The 19,385-nt window shown below is 43.9% G+C and overlaps 2 protein-coding genes across 2 annotated transcripts; one reads left to right on the plus strand and one right to left on the minus strand.

Moving 5' to 3' along the window:
• Positions 1-249: 249 nt before the first annotated feature.
• Positions 250-11,921, minus strand: LOC135514748 (protein mono-ADP-ribosyltransferase PARP12-like). The gene is made up of 8 exons (XM_064938311.1): positions 11,539-11,921; positions 10,987-11,122; positions 9,512-9,776; positions 9,321-9,416; positions 7,486-7,612; positions 1,591-1,759; positions 1,125-1,245; positions 250-894 (listed from the first exon to the last, which is right to left on the minus strand). Exons 1-8 carry the CDS (start codon positions 11,883-11,885, stop codon positions 794-796), a joined length of 1,362 nt encoding a protein of 453 aa, XP_064794383.1. The 5' UTR covers positions 11,886-11,921; the 3' UTR covers positions 250-793.
• A 936-nt stretch (positions 11,922-12,857) lies between these two features.
• Positions 12,858-18,616, plus strand: LOC135514750 (KICSTOR subunit 2-like). The gene is made up of 3 exons (XM_064938314.1): positions 12,858-13,384; positions 15,989-16,277; positions 16,954-18,616. The coding sequence occupies exons 1-3, from the start codon at positions 13,144-13,146 to the stop codon at positions 17,771-17,773; spliced, it is 1,350 nt and encodes a 449-aa protein (XP_064794386.1). The 5' UTR covers positions 12,858-13,143; the 3' UTR covers positions 17,774-18,616.
• Positions 18,617-19,385: the final 769 nt, after the last annotated feature.

Below are 19,385 nucleotides of genomic sequence, written 5' to 3' on the forward strand. Positions count from 1 at the left end.
CTGGTCATTGTCTAGGAGAATAGCACTCAAAATACCGGTTAACTTGTCCTGCTCGATGCAAGGCATAGGCCCTTGTGAATCATGGATCTTTATGGATTATGGATTTCATGTAGAACATTAGGGCCAAATGATCTTCAAAATAAGGTTTCTGTGTAATTAATTATGATAAACACGGGGATACATGCAAATTATAGTTTGAGTATGGTCTTAAATAACATAAAATAGACAAAACTATTCCACAAATAAACATGGCAGACCAGTCTATAGTTTATTATCACATCTTCACACAAATATAGAGATGCATGCTAGGAAATAGAGTTATATACTACAGACAGCGATTAACTCATAACTTGATAGATATTCTAAATGTTAAAATATACACAAAAAAACTTACTTCCTCATTTGTCTACAGTCAGACAGTTTGTACATAAAAGATGAGTTGTACCTAGATATTGATTACTTGCTTACAGGAAACATAAAAACAGACTTCAGTTGAGGGCACCAGGTTTCCCAATGAACCCCCCAAAAAAAATGATTGCAAACAAAATGCATATTATATCACTAACATTATTTGAAACGATCAACACACAGCCCTCCCGTCGCTGGCTCTTCCTGGTAGTCATCCCTGTGGTATTGAGTGATTTACATACTGTGTTGTATTGGGGTGACTGTCAGCCAGTCCAATTTATCCCCACTCACCAGATCCAGAGTAAAGGTACTCCATTCATTCAGAGAGCTACAGATCTGCCCATTTATTCCTTCCATTTATCTTCTCTCTCTCCCTTCTCTCTCTCTACGATCCAGTCTTGTTCTCCACTTCCATGATGGAGATGAAGCGTGGTCGGCGACGCACCCTCCTCTTGGTGTTATGTTTGGGGTTCCGCTGGTACATGTCTGCAGGAAGGTTTGAAAGTGGAGGACAGGTTGATGAGGAGAGGGGCAGAGGAAATGAGGGTAGGGTAGAGAAAGGAAGGGTACAATAAAAAAAAGAAGGGAGAGGTCAAAGATGAATGACTCCTCGTCCTGGTCCCTGTACGTTTTTGATATAAACATATTGATCAGGTTCATTTCTTACACAGCTATTTCAGTGCAGGCACATGTTGGGGGTGTAACAAGGGCTTTACCTTGAAAACTGAGGTAGTAGTTGCGGTGACCTTTCATAATGGTGACCTCAGCAGATCTGTCTGCCAGGTACGCTTCTTCCAGCTCCCGGGACGAGAGGGATGTCGTACGCTGTTTATCGTCCTGACCGCAACACCAGCACATATTTTAGGATTCAATCCAAGGCGTTTTATAGAGCAGCACACTGGACTGCCGACAATGCGCCATTTAATGGTAATTTCCCCGACATTCGTGGAGATAGCATTCATGGTAAACGCTGTGCATGTCGGCTCATGCTAAATTAAAACGAGAGTAATGTGCTGCTCTATAGAGCGCCTTGCATTGAATCTTGGCCCTTATCAATAATGAATGCTCTTAAACCATAACAGCACCAATACAACTTAACATCACTGAATCCTCACAACCATATCTCAACCACAAAACAACCACCACAAAACTCAATGCCTCCCCTTCTCCCTCCAGACTCACGGGTCTTCCAAACTCAATCCAGTTCTCGTGGTCGCCCTTGTAGTACCACAGCCACTCAGTGGTCAGGATGTAGTGAGCTGGCTTTGTTACCGAGGAAACCGTGGACAGGCGCCGCACGGGGTCTGACTCCTGTGTCATCGTTAGGAAGTCTACTGGCCGAGAGCCCGGACTGAGAGAGAGAGAGAGAGAGAGAGAGAGACATTCATGGATTGTTTTAATTTTACAGTCAGACTTACGGTATGTTGCCTGTAAAAGAAAAATCTGCTAATGTTTATTAGAACCCAGTTCATACCGTTCTATTTTTACCACATTCTTGCTTGGATAAGCCCTGTATATCTCGCGTGCGCATGCCGGCAAGTTGAAGAGAGAGAGAGTGCATGTGGGCCGATATGGGGGGACGTCAGTGGTGGTCGATGCCGTTTAAGATGAGGGAGGACGTTTTTTTTACTTCATGAGCAGGGCTTTATTTCTATTACACCATATTGGATGACTGTCATTCATATTCCATTCACCCAGCTAAATGGAACATCGATAGGTTTAGGATACGACTAGTGGTAAGCGATTAGTACTTTTTGAGGTAAGTTCGGTTAAAGTTCAATAATTTAAAAAATAAATCACAGTTTTCGATTTCGCATGCTTCGGTCTATAACGTGAGCTGCTCAGTATGTGTAAATGATCCTTGTTACTGCAGCTTTTTTTGAAAGATATAACGTTATCAATGGAGAACTGCAAAAGTGTTGCTACTGCTCTCGAAAACTTTAGTGCCCTGAATTTATTTTATTTTTATTTCACCTTTATTTAACCAGGTAGGCTAGTTGAGAACAAGTTCTCATTTACAACTGCGACTGGCCAAGATAAAGCAAAGCAGTGCGACACAAACAACAACACAGAGTTACACAAAAAAACAATCAATAACACAATAGAGAAAAAGTCTATATACAGTGTGTGCAAATGAGGTAAGATAAGGGAGGTAGGCAATAAATAGGCCATAGTGGCAAATTAATTACAATTTAGCAATTAAACACTGGAGTGATAGATGTGCAAAAGATGAATGTGCAAGTAGAGATACTGGGGTGCAAAGGAGCAAAAAAAAACAAAAAAACAACAGGATGAGGTAGTTGGATGGGCTATTTACAGATGGGCTATGTACAGGTGCAGTGATCTGTGAGCTGCTCTGACAGCTGATACTTAAAGTTAGTGAGGGAGATATGAGTCTCCAGCTTCAGTGTTTTTTGCAATTCGTTCCAGTCATTGGTGGCAGAGAACTTGAAGGAAAGGCGGACAAAGAAGGAATTGGCTTTGTGAGTGACCAGTGACCAGTACCCACCCTGGAGCGCGTGCTTTGGGTGGGTACTGCTATGGTGACCAGTGAGCTGAGATAAAGGTGGGGCTTTACCTAGCAAAGACTTATAGATGACCTGGAGCCAGTGGGTTTGGCGACGAATATGAAGCGAAGGCCAGTGACCGAGAGCATACAAGTTAACCAATTTAGCAGGCGCTATCGACAAATATCAGAGGGAAAAGTTGTGATGGACGACTTTCTGCACACGGTTAGTGTGAACTGGAGTGACTTGACACAACGGGGGCCAAACAAGTTGTAACGGAGTAAAAAGGGGTTCCAGTCTGCCGTGAAGCGTTCATCCATGTATACGGGTAAGAATCTAGCTTCATTTTTAGATATTATACTGTACATTTCAAATTTTGTCAAAGTCATTTTCATTGCAAGTTAAAGCGTACTGTTAGCTAGCTAGGGAACAGTAGCTTGCTGGCTCGATAGCTAATGTTACAAGTATGATCTGTGTACTAATACTACTCGTATCTCAGAAAGCCATTTGCATTGATAGTTGTAGCTTAATGTTAGCAAGCGAACATTGAACCTAGTTGGTAAGCTTTAGCTACCTGCAGGTTCATACTACAGCATTTCATGCATGGTGGCTAGCTATGACAATCAGTTTGTAATGCTAGCGGTATGGGTTGGGATTATGGTTCATTTGTTGCTACATGTCTAAACAAAAAGACTCCACTTTGCCAGATTACATGACCCAGCAACTTAGCCAGGTGTGTCTGGGTGTGATTACGACCATCTATTTATTATATTTCATGAACATGTCTAGACAATAGTGACCAATCCAATTAGGCAGATGTGGCTGGCAGGTGGTTATAGCATTTGTTTCACATGACCCATCAATTTAGACAAGTGTGTCTGTCTGGGTAAGCATCATTTAATAATTATAAAATATTTATACATTATTTTTGACAACCATTTCACTTTACCGTTGACACCTTCTATATCCTGTGCCTGTGACAAATATACTTTGCTTTTATTTGATATAGTGTGTGTTTGCCAGAGACGGTAATGTGAATAACAACATGACCTGCACCAAAGTCAGATTAGGATATAGGCCAAGGACTAAATAAAGTGTATTTCACCTGGAGTTTTTCCTTTATTGTAGGCCACTACTTTCACCACTTTTAGTCTTCATCTTTGGTTGTTTACTACACTGCTTACTCACATGGCTTCACATGTGAATCATTAAAAAGAGATGGGTGGGGCTATTTATTTATTTTTATTTCACCTTTATTTAACCAGGTAGGCAAGTTGAGAACAAGTTCTCATTTACAATTGCGACCTGGCCAAGATAAAGCAAAGCAGTTCGACACATACAACGACACAGAGTTACACATGGAGTAAAACAAACATACAGTCAATAATACAGTATAAAGAAGTCTATATACGATGTGAGCAAATGAGGTGAGATAAGGGAGGTAAAGGCAAAAAAAGGCCATGGTGGCAAAGTAAATACAATATAGCAAGTAAAACACTGGAATGGTAGATTTGCAATGGAAGAATGTGCAAAGTAGAAATAAAAATAATGGGGTGTAAAGGAGCAAAATAAATAAATAAATAAATGAAATACAGTAGGGAAAGAGGTAGTTGTTTGGGCTAAATTATAGGTGGGCTATGTACAGGTGCAGTAATCTGTGAGCTGCTCTGACAGTTGGTGCTTAAAGCTAGTGAGGGAGATAAGTGTTTCCAGTTTCAGAGATTTTTGTAGTTCGTTCTAGTCATTGGCAGCAGAGAACTGGAAGGAGAGGCGGCCAAAGAAAGAATTGGTTTTGGGGGTGACTAGAGAGATACCTGCTGGAGCGTGTGCTACAGGTGGGAGATGCTATGGTGACCAGCGAGCTGAGATAAGGGTGGACTTTACCTAGCAGGGTCTTGTAGATGACATGGAGCCAGTGGGTTTGGCGACGAGTATGAAGCGAGGGCCAGCCAACGAGAGCATACTGGTCGCAATGGTGGGTAGTATATGGGGCTTTGGCGACAAAACGGATTGCACTGTGATAGACTGCATCCAATTTGTTGAGTAGGGTATTGGAGGCTATTTTGTAAATGACATCGCCAAAGTCGAGGATTGGTAGGATGGTCAGTTTTACAAGGGTATGTTTGGCAACATGAGTGAAGGATGCTTTGTTGTGAAATAGGAAGCCAATTCTAGATTTAACTTTGGATTGGAGATGTTTGATATGGGTCTGGAAGGAGAGTTTACAGTCTAACCAGACACCTAAGTATTTGTAGTTGTCCACGTATTCTAAGTCAGAGCCGTCCAGAGTAGTGATGTTGGACAGGCGGGTAGGTGCGGGTAGCGATCGGTTGAAGAGCATGCATTTAGTTTTACTTGTATTTAAGAGCAATTGGAGGCCATGGAAGGAGAGTTGTATGGCATTGAAGCTTGCCTGGAGGGTTGTTAACACAATGTCCAAAGAAGGATCCAGAAGTATACAGAATGGTGTCGTCTGCGTAGAGGTGGATCAGAGACTCACCAGCAGCAACAGCGACCTCATTGATGTATACAGAGAAGAGAGTCGGTCCAAGAATTGAACCCTGTGGCACCCCCATAGAGACTGCCAGAGATCCGGACAGCAGACCCTCCGATTTGACACACTGAACTCTATCAGAGAAGTAGTTGGTGAACCAGGCGAGGCAATCATTTGAGAAACCAAGGCTGTCGAGTCTGCCGATGAGAATGTGGTGATTGACAGAGTCGAAAGCCTTGGCCAGATCAATGAATACGGCTGCACAGTAATATTTCTTATCGATGGCGGTTAAGATATCGTTTAGGACCTTGAGCGTGGCTGAGGTGCACCCATGACCAGCTCTGAAACCAGATTGCATAGCAGAGAAGGTATGGTGAGATTCGAAATGGTCGGTAATCTGTTTGTTGTATGGCTATGGCTTAAGAGGGTGTGAACAATAGACAAAGAAAAAGGTGTACCAAAACATTCAAGGGACATTTTCTCAAAAGTGAGGTTACAAGTTTATCAACTTTTGAAACAGAAGTACTATCCCCATTGTTCCTCCACTGCAGTGTAAGATTTACAATTTTGTGGCTCTGAGTCTCTACTTTTATCCAATGTAATAAAAAAACGCTATTTTAAATTTTGCTACATAAGACCGAATCGAGGTTGTCGGTCACATTTTTGTTCATTGTATTTTATAGTAGGGGACGAACGTTTAAATTACAAAGAATATTTGTCCCACACAACTTGCGTCATGGCAAAGTGTGGAACCGCTGTCATATAAAAAGTTTTATTTTGAAACAGAGCCCAAGGTAAGCCCATGCTTTTTAAATTTATTTTTTTAAATCCACGTTTCATCACTTTCCTACCCTCACTCCGCTTTGTTACGGAGCAGGCGTAGGGTCTTAGATTGAGAGAATCTTTATCATGAAACCGACTGAAAAAAGTAGCAATCTATATTTTAAAAAGCATGTCTCGTGTTCATATTTCACAACTTCTGCAGGCTTTTGGAGTTAGGTCTATATTTGATTTAGGCTACATTATTGCATGCTAAATGTTTCTATCAGTGATAGATGGGCGAACAAATAGATGAGCTATACCACCTCTACTTATTTTCCCAGACAGAGAATTAACCAAATACATCCTACAGACGGAGATTCAGTGAAAGAAAATCACATTGATTAAGACAAGTCCCAATCTTTTGGTCAGATAGGACTAGGCTACTAAACAACTGCAAGTGAAGAGCAAAATAATCCACATAACATACTGTCAAAATGTTCTGATCAGTGTCAATACATGAGCCAACTCGACAAGACGATCATGAGCAGCACTCACCTCAACTTCGCTAACATTTCCACATCCTAATTGTAGCCTAACAAACATCCAAATGGAGATTCAGTGAAAATAACACTCTGACTTTGATTGAATTATCAAGAGGCCCCACACTTGTCTCAAAGCAGCGCAAAACGGTGCTAAAATAGTTGATCACACACAGGTAAGGCTACGCTTCAAATGTATTATAACAATGATGACTTCCGGAGTTTCAGTAAGCAACGATTTGATGCCTTCAATTGAGTTAGCCTACTTTATTCCAATATGTGCATCATTCAGTGATATTTATCCCCAAAGTAATTATTTATGACTGGTGCGGTTAAGAAAACAGTTAATGTGCTAGGTGAAGAGATGGGTGAAGAGACATGCCTCGCAAAGTTTGGAACGGCTAGGAGGAGAGTAGTAAGGGCGCTGCCGAGATACCATCAAGAGCTTAAAGAAAAACTATATTTTGGTATTTGTTTCATTAGTCCATTGTTGATGTAGTCCAAAATTGTTTTGCATGTCAGCAATCAGGTTAAGATATAGAACTTTCAAAATACAAAAATACAGGTGTTTTGGGTGGAATTTCCCTTTAAAGAGCATAGTGCATTACGGCGAAATTTCATACTAAGCCGTAGGCAGAATTTTACCGCAATCATGACTAGGTTGGTTCACGGAAATAAAAGTTAGCAGGATGCTAAAGTTGGAGGGAAAATGTCTTGGTTTGAAAGGTGCGGAAGAGTCCACTTTCAACTTTAGTGGGCAGTGGTGAACCCTGACCTGTGTGTGTTCCGGGGGTCACAGAAGGCTCTCTCGATGTCCTCAGTGTGATGCAGGCGTATCCAGCCGTTCCCATCAAACACCTCCCACTTATAGGGCAAGTTAAAATGCACACGGATACACTGGTCTGGGCACACAAACACATTACACAAACAAGCACAAAAGAACCACAACCAAACATACCAAAAGCATAGAAAATATACCAAAAGGGGAGCGCCAAGTCTAGGTCCAAAAGGCCCCTTAACAGCTTCTACCCCGAAGCTATAAGACTGTGAACAATTAATCAAACGGCCACCCAGACTATTTACATTGAGCCCCCCCTCCCCTCCCTTTGCTTTTACACTGCTGCTACTCACTGGTAATTATCTACGCAGTCACTTTATCCCTTCCTACAGTACAAGACAAAAGTTTGGACACACCTACTCATTCAAGGGTTCTTCTTTATATTTTTTTTAAACTATTTTCTACATTGTAGAATAATAATGAAGACATCAAAACTAGGAAATAACACATATGGAATCATGTAGTAGCCAAGTGTTAAACAAATCAAAATCTATTTTAGATTGTTCAAAGTAGCCACCCTTTGCACACTCTTGGCATTCTCTCAACCAGCTTCATGATGAATGCTTTTCCAACAGTCTTGAAGGAGTTCCCACATATGCTGAGCACTTGTTGGCTGCTTTTCCTTCACTCTACAGTCCAACTCATCCCAAACCATCTCAATTGGGTTGAGGTTGGGTGATTGTGGAGGCCAGGTCATCTGATGCAGCACTCCATCACTCTCCTTCTTGGTCAAATAGCCCTTACACAGCCTGGAGGTGTTATTGAGTCATTGTCCTGTTGAAAAACAAATGATAGTCCCCCTAAGCGCGAACCAGATGGGATAGCGTATCGCTGCAGAACGATGTGGTAGCCATGCTGGTTAAGTGTGTAAATAATTCACCAACAGTGTCACCAGCAAAGCACCCCCATACCATCACACCACCTGCTCTATGCTTCACGGTGGGAACCACACGTGGAGATAATCCGTTCACCTACTCTGTCTCACAAAGACAAGGCAGCTGGAACTAAAAATCTCATTTGGACTCATCAGACCAAAGGACAGATTTCCACCGGTCTAATGTCCATTGCTCACGTTTCATGTCTCTTCTTAGTGTCCTTTAGTAGTGGTTTCTTTGTAGCAATTTGACCATGAAGGCCAGATTCACGCAGTCTCCTCTGAACAGTTGATGTTGAGTTATGACTGTTACTTGAACTCAGTGAAGCATTTATTTAGGCTGCAATCTGCGGTGCAGTTAACTCTACTGGACTTATCCTCTGCAGCAGAGTTAACTCTGGGTATTCCTTTCCTGTGGCAGTCCTCATGAGAGCCAGTTTCATCATAGCGCTTCATGGCATTTTCTGTTTCTCTTTGCATTTTTGAGCTGTTCTTGACATAATATGGACTTGGTCTTTTACAAAATAGGGCTATCTTCTGTATACCACCTCTACCTTATCACAACACATCTGATTGGCTCAAACACATTAAGAAGAAAATAAATTCCACAAATTAACAAGGCACACCTGTTAATTGAAATGCATTCCAGGTGACTACCTCATGAAGCTGGTTGAGAGAATGCCAAGACTGTGCAAAACTGTCATCAAGACAAAGGGTGGCTACTTTGAAGAATCTCAAATATAAAAATATATTTTGATTCCTTTAACACTTTTTCATAGTTTCATAGCCTGGAGGGAGGGGGTAGCCTGTTGTATTCGACGCATGTGACAAATACAATTTGAACAGGCAAAAATAAATGAATATTTAATAAATAAATATCGAGGAGAAGAGAGCTCACCCTGGAATCTACAGTTCTTGCGTATGAAATGCAGACAAATCTCCTTCCTGTCCTCTTTCTTGACCACAGGACTGGAGACCAGCTCACCTACACGCTCTGAAACACACATATACAGAGGGATTATGCACATATACTGCAGATCAAGCCAAAAGAACACACACACACACACTCCAGGTGAGGGATTTACGTACCTTTAGCAGTGTAGGGTGTAGTGGGTGTGTTGAGGCGGTGGAGGTTCTGGTAGACGAAGGGAAGGTCGTTGATGATGTCACCGCTAAGGCCCCTCTCCTCCAGCATGCGGCGGCCATGCTGGTCGATGACATGCTGCCTCTTGCACTTGGGCCCGAACATGCAGTCATCATGCACAAAGTGCATGCACATGTGCACCTTGGTGCAGCTGTCCCTGAAGGTACATGCGCCGTGGGGCCCGGAGCCCTTGTTGTAGTGAGAGCACACCTGACGTCAGGAACACACGGCAACAACGTTAGAGACAATCATCGTGGAAATGCAGTCACACATAGCCAACCAGAGGGGCTGGGTCAAGCAGTTGCCTTTAGAAGGCTTACATGGTCACCGGCAAAAAAATGATCTAACCTCACACACCAAGAAGTTCTACTTTACCTCTCTGGGTAATGAATACTTCCTGGGGACAAACCCACATCAACAGCGTAAGTTTTTATATTTCCATTTTTTATTATTCTTTAAAAAAATATAACATCTTTGTTTGCTCTTTTTTTTGTTCTTTTTTGTTCTTTTCTTTTCTTTTTCTTTTTTTTTTTTTTACACACAAGAAGTCCCACAGGTTCAAGGTGGCTTGTCTTCATCTCAGATCACTCTTCACCCACACTGGGCTTTAGGCTGAACGTGATGGTATTCGTAGAGTTTTTTTATTTTGTCTTTTCAACCTTTTCATCGATTTACTTGTGATATTTGTTAAGACTGGATGAGCCAACATTACTCTCGGAAAACTGAACACGCGTTTTTTTCCTTTTCCTTTTTGAGAAACTTGACTGTCTCTCCAAGGCCTCCGTATAGTTGTCCAATCAGATTACGGGTGCATCTAGTTTGGAGCGGTATCGTCCAATCAGTGTGCAGGATTCACTTCTCACTGGCACTGAACCTGCCTATAGACTTGTCCAGAATTCTCTTCTCTGGAATGCCAGGATGTAAGCTACTCCTGTCCTCCCCTCTTTGGGGAGATAGAATGAGAGAGAGATAAAAAAAAGAGTGAGAGAGAAAAATAGAGGTCTACGCCTTCTACCCATGAGCTCGTACACAAAGAGCACTCAGAACACTGCTACACTCCCTGAGGGCAGAAACCTGTAATGCAGAAACGTCCCACATTTTACTTAAAGGAGCAAGACTTCATGGAGCAAGACAGACAAATTCACACACAAAGAGAGCATGAGACACAGCATTTCCTTTCTACTGTATTCATCTAAGGGTGAAAGGGTATATGGAAGTCTACAAGGGCTTAGGGAGAGGTGCTAGGGATTGGAACTGGGCTCATTTCTTAATGGAGACCGCCAGGCCCTGGTAAAGGCTCCATCCAGGTGTGTAGTGGGGCTCTAGTCTGTAGTGGAGCGGCTTGTGCTTTATTTTGTGCGCGTTTCTGTGAAGCATTGATTTGGGCTGCAATCTGTTGGTGTATGTGTGTATGTGTTACCTCCGGCAGCAGGGTGGGATCATTCTGCAGCAGTAACAGGAACAGATCATCCTCGTGCAGCTCATGCAGAGTGCACTCCCTCAGGAGCGTGTAGTTATGCTCTGAACGCACGTCATGGGAGAACTTACACTGCTTCCTACAGAGAGAGAACAGCACACACAACACACACAGACCGGAGTAGAGTAGGTAAACAGACAGGAGTGTACCATAAAGACATCAAGCATCATTTTGTTTTTATGTTGGCTACTGAAAACTCATGATCATGATATGCCTTGTTCCAAATCAAGGAATCTAAGCAAATAGGCAATTCTGCATCATATGGCAATATGTTGTATTTATAATATACCTGATGATATTAATACATGTGCTAACACAAGTTTTACATACATTAGTGGACTAGACTAGAGGATGCAGGTGTTATTTGTCCAGATTGATCAATACAGAATAAAAGGGGGCGTGATGGCTATCTCATATATGCTATGCTGCTGCGAGCTAGCCACTCCCCTCTTCAACCTAGCAAAAACTACTCACCACGGTCGTGGTTTCTCTTACCTGCCTTTCCCAAATCTACAGTTTCCATAAACAAAATATTTGCAAAGGTGAAGCTCCTGGCAATCTCTGCAATCTTGTTTTGTGTAATTTTTACACAGTCGCAGCGACGTTTTGGCGACAATCACACAGTCAGTTCCCCATTCGTCCGTCCTCTCTCGGTTCCGCACCGCAACAAACCGAGAACACTTCTTCACGATGTACCAAAAGTCGTCCTCAGTTATTTCAACACGCTGGAATACTTTCCTGTGCAATTGCTGGAGGGCCAGGGAACCCTTGTTGCTGCATAATATACTGGTGGCATGATGAATTACTCTGGAGTAGCTGGACATTGTTGGTGCCTCTCTCATTTGCGGATGAGAAGGCGGAAGCAGAAAACCAGCAACAGATTGTCAGTGCTAGTAGTTCTACTTTTCTCCACGCAGGGGCGATCGAGTTCAATTCAGAGCATCACAGAAATGCAATGTCGATTGTCGCCCCGTTGTGGATAAAAGTGGAAAGTTTTCCGATTCTAAATATCAAGCATTCTATTTTCAGTAATATGTTACCAATATGGCACACAATCAGTTTTAGCCCCTATATTATACTATTGATAAATATTATTGGTCGTTGTGGTGTAATTTTCCCCTCTCTCTCTGGGTCTGTGGTCACTGATTACTTCATCCATCTGTGACTGATTAACTGCGTGAGATGAAAAAGTGGTCAGTGCTATCCAGTACCCTTGGGACGTCCCTACCCTAACCTTAACAATAACCCTTACCTTCTTTTTGCATGTGTGGCAAAAATGTGCTGTGTAAGGTTTTAGCAGATTACTTTTTTTTCTAGACTATTGAAATCAGTCAATAATAGTTCATGTCAAATGCTGCTTAACACTCACCCCAGCAAATCTGAAGGGTGTTCAAGGATACTTTAACAGCCAAATTGTGTTACGTTGAGTGTTTGTTTGCATGTTTTGTACGATAAATCCAGGTGTTTAAAAATAATAATACATTTTTACATCATACAAAACAGAACTTGAAAATAAATGGTAAATCCAGGTGGTGTTTCATTCCTATGGCATAGGGATGACATGACACTCCCTACAACTTGGTAAGTACTTAAATATTAACATAGCTCTATCCAACGAAAATTATGGAATGAAACTATTTATTTTCATATTTCCATTCAAGTGTGTTTCTGTATCTACTTGTAGTTTTGAACCACTCCAAGCCAGAAGAGGGCGCTACAGGTTGATTGCAACTTCCCACTTGTAGTTTTGAACCACTCCAAGCCAGAAGAGGGCGCTACAGGTTGATTGCAACTTCCCACGGTCCCGCCAGTCACTTCTTTGCTGTTTGCTGTAGTATTGTGATATGAAACCAAGATGGCGTCTACGGAAAAAGAGTTACATTTGTAGACACATTTACATTTAACGCATAATGTTTTTATTTTATTTAGTTTGTTCTATGCCAGTACTAAATGAACAATACATTCTGACAGATTGGGCCGAGAGTGGTGTTGCTAAAAAATGGATGGCTAGCTAGCATGATAGCAGTAGCGCGACCAGTTTAGTAGGGCAATGACTTGTGAATCGAATAGCTAACTTGCTGTATTAGCTCCCCTAAAAGCATGACGGAGGCTCCGAGTGAGGACGAACTGCGGCCGGTGCCACGTGAGAGGGCGATTCTGGAGAGTTTCTTCACGCAGCTCGGAATGTTCTCGTTCGACCGGGCGAAGGACTATGTGGAGAAAGAGAAGGACAGCAGCAAGAGTGCAGGGGCCATTTGGGCCGCTCTCCTCGCCGCCTTCGCACTCCTTTCTGCAGCGGAGAAGGCCTATCACAACATGGCGTTCCTGGGACAAAAGCTGGGTAAAAAGTACCCCATGTAAACACGCACGAACAGAAAATGATTTTTTTGTTTCACTACAAAACTCATTCGTGTGGCGAAATGACACTCCTCAGTGCAATTACTGTAACCTGTTACAAGGGTGGGAATAATGTGTGGGACTTTCCAACTTGGAATCTGTTTCAAAAACGTCGTAAATAACAAGGTTGTCAACAAACAACGCATACGAAGTTGTATAGCGGCAGAATAAGATACCAGGTTCCCTACTATGGTGGGCTATTTTAAGTTTTTCACTCACCACGTTTATTACGTGTAATGTCTGTCCTCACTCTGGTAGCCTATGGACAAACATTAAGAATACGCTACGTGGTGAGTTGATGCCTATTCAGTCAACTAGTTGAATTGATGACGCCACTTTATGGTGTGGGACGAGTATCACCATGGCGTTATTATCCAGGCTAGAAAGTCACGTTCCATAATAGAACGTTGAAGTGTAGGTTTCTAACAGCAGGTGGCGATACAAGCCCACATTTGTATGACTTGTGTATTCAGCAGCTAATATCACGTCGATATTATGGGGGTAGGAGGAAAAACGTACAACTGGATCAAGGATTTCCTGTTTGGAAGGTCTATCCAGGTGAGGGTGGGGAATTCTCTATCAAGCAGCTACCTGGTAGATAACGGTACACAGCAGGGGAGTGTGATTAGACCTCTGTTCTCAATTATGGTCAATGATGTTTACTCTCAGGTATGGTCGGATATTGGGAGTTCGTTATTTTCAGATGATGGGGAAGAAATGTGCCATACATAGCCAGCAAGGTACATGAAGCAATAAGGTAGAGCGGTGGGCATTTATGTGATGATTCAGGTTCTCTGTAGAGAACTCACTTTACCAGGAGATGTGGTATGTTTGAGGTCATATGAAAAAAACTTGTAGAGGATGGGGTCCTTCCGGTTCCTTTGGGTGTACTTTGACACGAGACTGACCTGGGCAGAATACATTGATAGCGTGGTGGGAAAGTAAGAAGGTGCGAAAAGTGATGCGCTGTCTGACGGGGAAGGAGTGGGGGGCTGGGCATTCCTCATTGAGGACTGTGTATGTTGGATTGATCCTATCTGTAATAGACTATGGCAGTGTAGAGTATGGTTCGGCAGCTCGGACCTCCTTGGAAAGGCTAGATGTCATACAGGGACAAGGACTCTATGTAGTGGTGTGTTTTTCGGACGTCCCCAGTGGCTGCGCTACAGGTGGAGATGGGGGATATGCCATTGCAGATTAGGAGACCGCAGCTGGCAATTAATTATTGGGTCAACCTACAGGGACATGGGGTGGCTCAAAAGGGATTTTACAGGCATGCTGGGAACATGAGCGAGGACAGAATATGAACTTTGGTTGGGTAATACCCAGGCAAGGGGAGATGGGACTGTATGGAGGGGAGTTTATTCCAACGTTAGCTATTCCTGTAAATCCACCATGGCTACTCCCGGCTCCAGTAGTTGATCAAGAAGTGTTGGAGAGACTATAGAAAGATATGAAGCGTGTTGTTCCATCTGATTTGTTCAAGAGATGTCTGGATACTGTGTGTCAGGATTTTGTGGCCATTTACACAGATGGTTCGAAAGATCCAAGGACAGGATGCACTGGGTCAGAATTTGTAGTGCGGGAATGGGGGGGGGGGGGTCAGGAAACGTATGTACAGATCATCTGGCGGTATATACGGAGGAGCTGATGGCCATAGCGTTGGACTTGAAGTGTGTGGAGGAAGTCAATCATGTAGCTCACGTAGCAGACAAGACCTGCTTTGAGGTACTACAAACCCATGGCAGGATAAGACCGATGGTTATACAGATAATATTTACTTGTGTCCCAGCCCATGTGAGGTTGGAGGGGAACGAGGCAGTTGATGTACTGGCTAAACAAGCACTTTGTAGTAGGGATGTTTTATGTTGTAGTTTCAATGAGCACAGCAGAGGTAAAAAAAAAGCCTGATATGGACAGTGATGGTGCAGCGATGGCAGGAGTAGTGGAATAGATACTAAGGGCAGGCATTTATTTCAAGTACAGAGGAATGTCAGGGAAGGGGAGGACAGCAGGAAGGGAGACTATTTTTACAAGATTAAAGGTGGGACACAGCCGGTTGAATAGGTCCTTAAATGTGATAGGAAAGCATCCAACAGGAAAGTGTGATTATTGCCAGGAAACAGACAGTTAAGCATGTATTGCTCCAGTCTGGGCAGAATCGGAGGGTAAGAGAGAGGATGAGATCTAGTTTGAGGGAGAAGGGGATACAGGAAATTAGTTTAAAAGCCACAGTACAGTAGGTGGTGGCAATGCACCATAACGTTGGATGTCAACCTCAGATAAAACCCACCGAACAAAAAGACAGCACATCGTGTCTACCCCACTCTCTGAGGGGTCGGCTGAAAACAGATGTTTCCGGTTTTCACAGATACAGTATTTAACCGAACTTCCATTTCCCCTGAAAAACGGTTGTTGGGATTCCGCTCTAGTGTGTTTTTACATCAGCTACGTTAGGCTATAGCTCCCCAAACAACAATTTCCAACATGGACTGTTTTCTCTACGTTGCTCTAATATGTTAATCAGGATCATAACCCACTCTTGCAGGCGGCCAGTCGTTCTTCAGCCGCAAGGACTCCATCCGCACCATCTACACCTCCCTGTTCAACGCGCTGAGGAAGGTGGTGACCATGGGGCGCCACGCCCAGCCAGGCTCCGCTCCCTACCTGGAGGACCTGCTGTCTCACCTGTCGGAGCAGCTGTGCCACTTCACCCAGGCCCGCATGGAGATGGCTGACCTGTACGAGAAGATGCATGCGCTGGGCAGCCAGAAGAACGTCAACTCTGAGGAGCTGGTCGCCACCCTCGAGGCCGTGGTGCAGAAATACAGCTCCAGGTGTGTGGGGCGTGTCATGTGTCTCAGCTCAGCTGTGCGTGCAGGCTGTAATAGTGTGTGTGGCTGAGAAATTGCAGGAAAAAAGAGACGGCAAGAGTTTGTGGGGGGAGGGGCGGGTGGTGGAGCATGACAGGGGAGGGAGGGGTGGGGAGCTTTCTGCTGAAATCAGCAGATATCAAATTTAGCTCAGCCGGAACCAAAGCAAGCCCAACACAGAAAAGCCCACTGTGCGGCTGAGGTGCAGTTCACACTGCAGTGAGTCACGATCTGGCACACACGGGTGGTTGTGCAGTCAGGGGTGAAGGTGACTCTCTCGCACAGCAGTCGACACAGCCATGGAACGTAATCAGCATTGAGACTACACAGGATATTAACTGCTAATCAGGGCCAGCACCTCCACACACAGTCGCCACATCCTTAGCATCAGAGAACACCAGAAACATCCAATACTGTTCCACTGCCACAGTCCATCTCTTACAGTATATTAGTCAGCATTAGTACTAATAAGGCTATTTATCATTAGGATAATTGGTCTTACTGAATAGTGAACACAATTGATTCGTAGTGCAGTGTGATCAGTTTTTAGACTGCCATCTGACACCACCAGCATTTCTCCCTTATATTAGAAATAGCTTGCTCTCCAATGACCCCCTCCATCCCCCCCCCTCCCTCCCAGATTCCACCACCCCATCCTGGGCCGCTTGGAGGGGGGCTTCCAGACAGAGGTGGATGTGGTGACACAGCTCCTGCGCTGCCAGGCCCAGGTGTCAGAGTGGCACTTCCTGCCCGCCCTGCTCAGCCTGCATGGGGCTAGCTCTAAGCTGACCGCCTGGGGACAGCTCTTCCAGCGCCAGAGGGAGACCCGCAAGCACCTGTTCGGAGGCCAGTCCCAGAAGGCCGTGCAGCCACCCCACCTGTACGTGTGGCTGCAGCGCTTCCAGGGGGCGCTCCTTGCTAAATTCAGCTTCTACTTCCATGAGGCGCTGAGCCGCCAGACGGTGTCCGCAGACATGAAGGCCCTGACGGCACGCACGACTCCCGATTACCACGGCAAGATCTGTTTGTTTATCCGCAAATACGATGCCAACAACGTGTCGCTGGTGTTCGACAACCGTGGCTTGGACAGCTTCCAGGGCCACGGCTACCACCACCCGCACTCGTACCGCGAGGCGCCCAAGGGGGTGGAGCAGTTCCCTGCCGTGGTGTCCCTTCCCGGGGGTGAGCGGCCGCTCACGCACTGGCCCAACGTCATCATGATGATGGGCGACTTCGAGGCGGAGCTCAACACGCCGGACAAGGTGGTACACTTCTATGACGACAAAGTCCAGAGCACTTACTACCTGACCCGACCGGAATCACACTTCACCCTGGTGGTCATCTTCGACGGTAGGAAGTCCGAGAAGGACTCGCACATCACCGCCTTCCTGCAGGAGATCTCTGGCTCACTGAGGAACTCCAAACCATTCAGCACCCTCAAACCTGGCTCCAAGGGCTGAGCGAGAGATGCCCTACTTCATATACATCATAAACTGACTGTGTCCCCATAAGGGGTAGATGGGTGTGTGCGTGTCACTTTATAACAGAGAGACCAGGCATTGTTCCATAGACAGGATGAACAAGTTGTCTAATCATTAGGAAAGCTTCCAGTGACATTGTTGCAACATTCTGATTGGTTTTAGCTTCTTAATATGGGCGGCCAGGACCTTTTGCTTTACTACTTGCAATATAATTAGAACCTCAACATTGGCTTGTTTTAATTCAGAGAATGGCTTCAACCCGTGGTCCAACTGCTTGTTCTGTTGAGCATCATGATTGGAATCTTTTAGTTTGTTTTGTAAAATCAGTTCCAGACCAAAAGAGATGCATCACTGACGCAGTGTGGCCTTCTCACAGTGAACTGACATGATTCTATTCCAATCACAGGCCAGACAACTTCCTACCCGTCAGGGATACAATGGTGCAATGTACTGAAAAAGCCTTTGCTTAATTTGTATACTTTTGTTAACATTGGTGTTTGTTTAACGTCAACAGAAGTGCTTAATTTGTTTTGTTTTTTTCCTGGTATGTCATCCTCTATTTAGTTGTACTTATTTATCTGTTTAATTCCAAAATGACTGTAGAAAAAAAAGCTTAATGTGTGTGTGTAAGAGGTGATTTCACACTTTTCGGAAGCTTCTTAAGACTGAGGGTTCAGACGGCCAACTGTAGCACATCTCCATCCGGCCCCACACCCAGCAGGTGATAAAAAAGGCAATAATGAAGGATCGACTATGCAAAACGCACTTGTTAATTTCTTCCCTTTTTTTTATTTATAATATAAATACAACATCGATACTATGCATTTGGCTATAAGAGCTCGTCTTTAGGAAGCTCAGGAGTTTCAGATACAGCAACACTAACAGACAAAACCATTTCCTTTAATTATTAGACACATTCAGAGAGAAGCCAACACCCCTTAAAATGCACCTGTTCACATGTTATAATGCTACATGCCAAGTACACAATTTTTCCTATACATCAAAGTGCAATGTCACAATAGATTAACTCTAGGATTCATAATTCAGTCTTCTACTAAAACATTTTGATTATTTCATTCTAAGTGCTGCTGCTCTTCGTTCAGGACATGCGTGAGTGGATTACAACTCCCCACAAAGACGAGGGTAAAAAAAAAGGCACTTTCACATTGACACACACATCCCCAGGACTCCTCAAACATGCACACAAACCAGTTCCCAACCCAGTAAAGAGGACACATTCAGTGTGCTGTTGTTCAAGTGGATTTTGGGCATTTACACCCAAGAGCCCCACCCGGTTTGCTTACTGTGAACTTAAGGTTATTTAGTGACTTCAGTGTAACACAAACAGACACACTATATTCCCACACACAAACTAAGTGCCAGCACACACGCACCCCTGTCCTGCACATGTTCTGGTACTAAAGGCAGACATGAATAATCCATTTTATCCACCATCGCACTTACAAAGGAACAGAACGAGGGCAGGCAGAGGAAACACACACACACAGACAAACAGGGCAATGGGGAAATAAATCACACATACCCAGGCTGAGGGAAACGTACTCTACAAACTCCTAACCCACTGTGCCTC

The sequence above is a fragment of the Oncorhynchus masou genome, chromosome 26 (genome assembly GCF_036934945.1).
Source record: "Oncorhynchus masou masou isolate Uvic2021 chromosome 26, UVic_Omas_1.1, whole genome shotgun sequence".
Taxonomy (NCBI): Eukaryota; Metazoa; Chordata; class Actinopteri; order Salmoniformes; family Salmonidae; genus Oncorhynchus; species Oncorhynchus masou.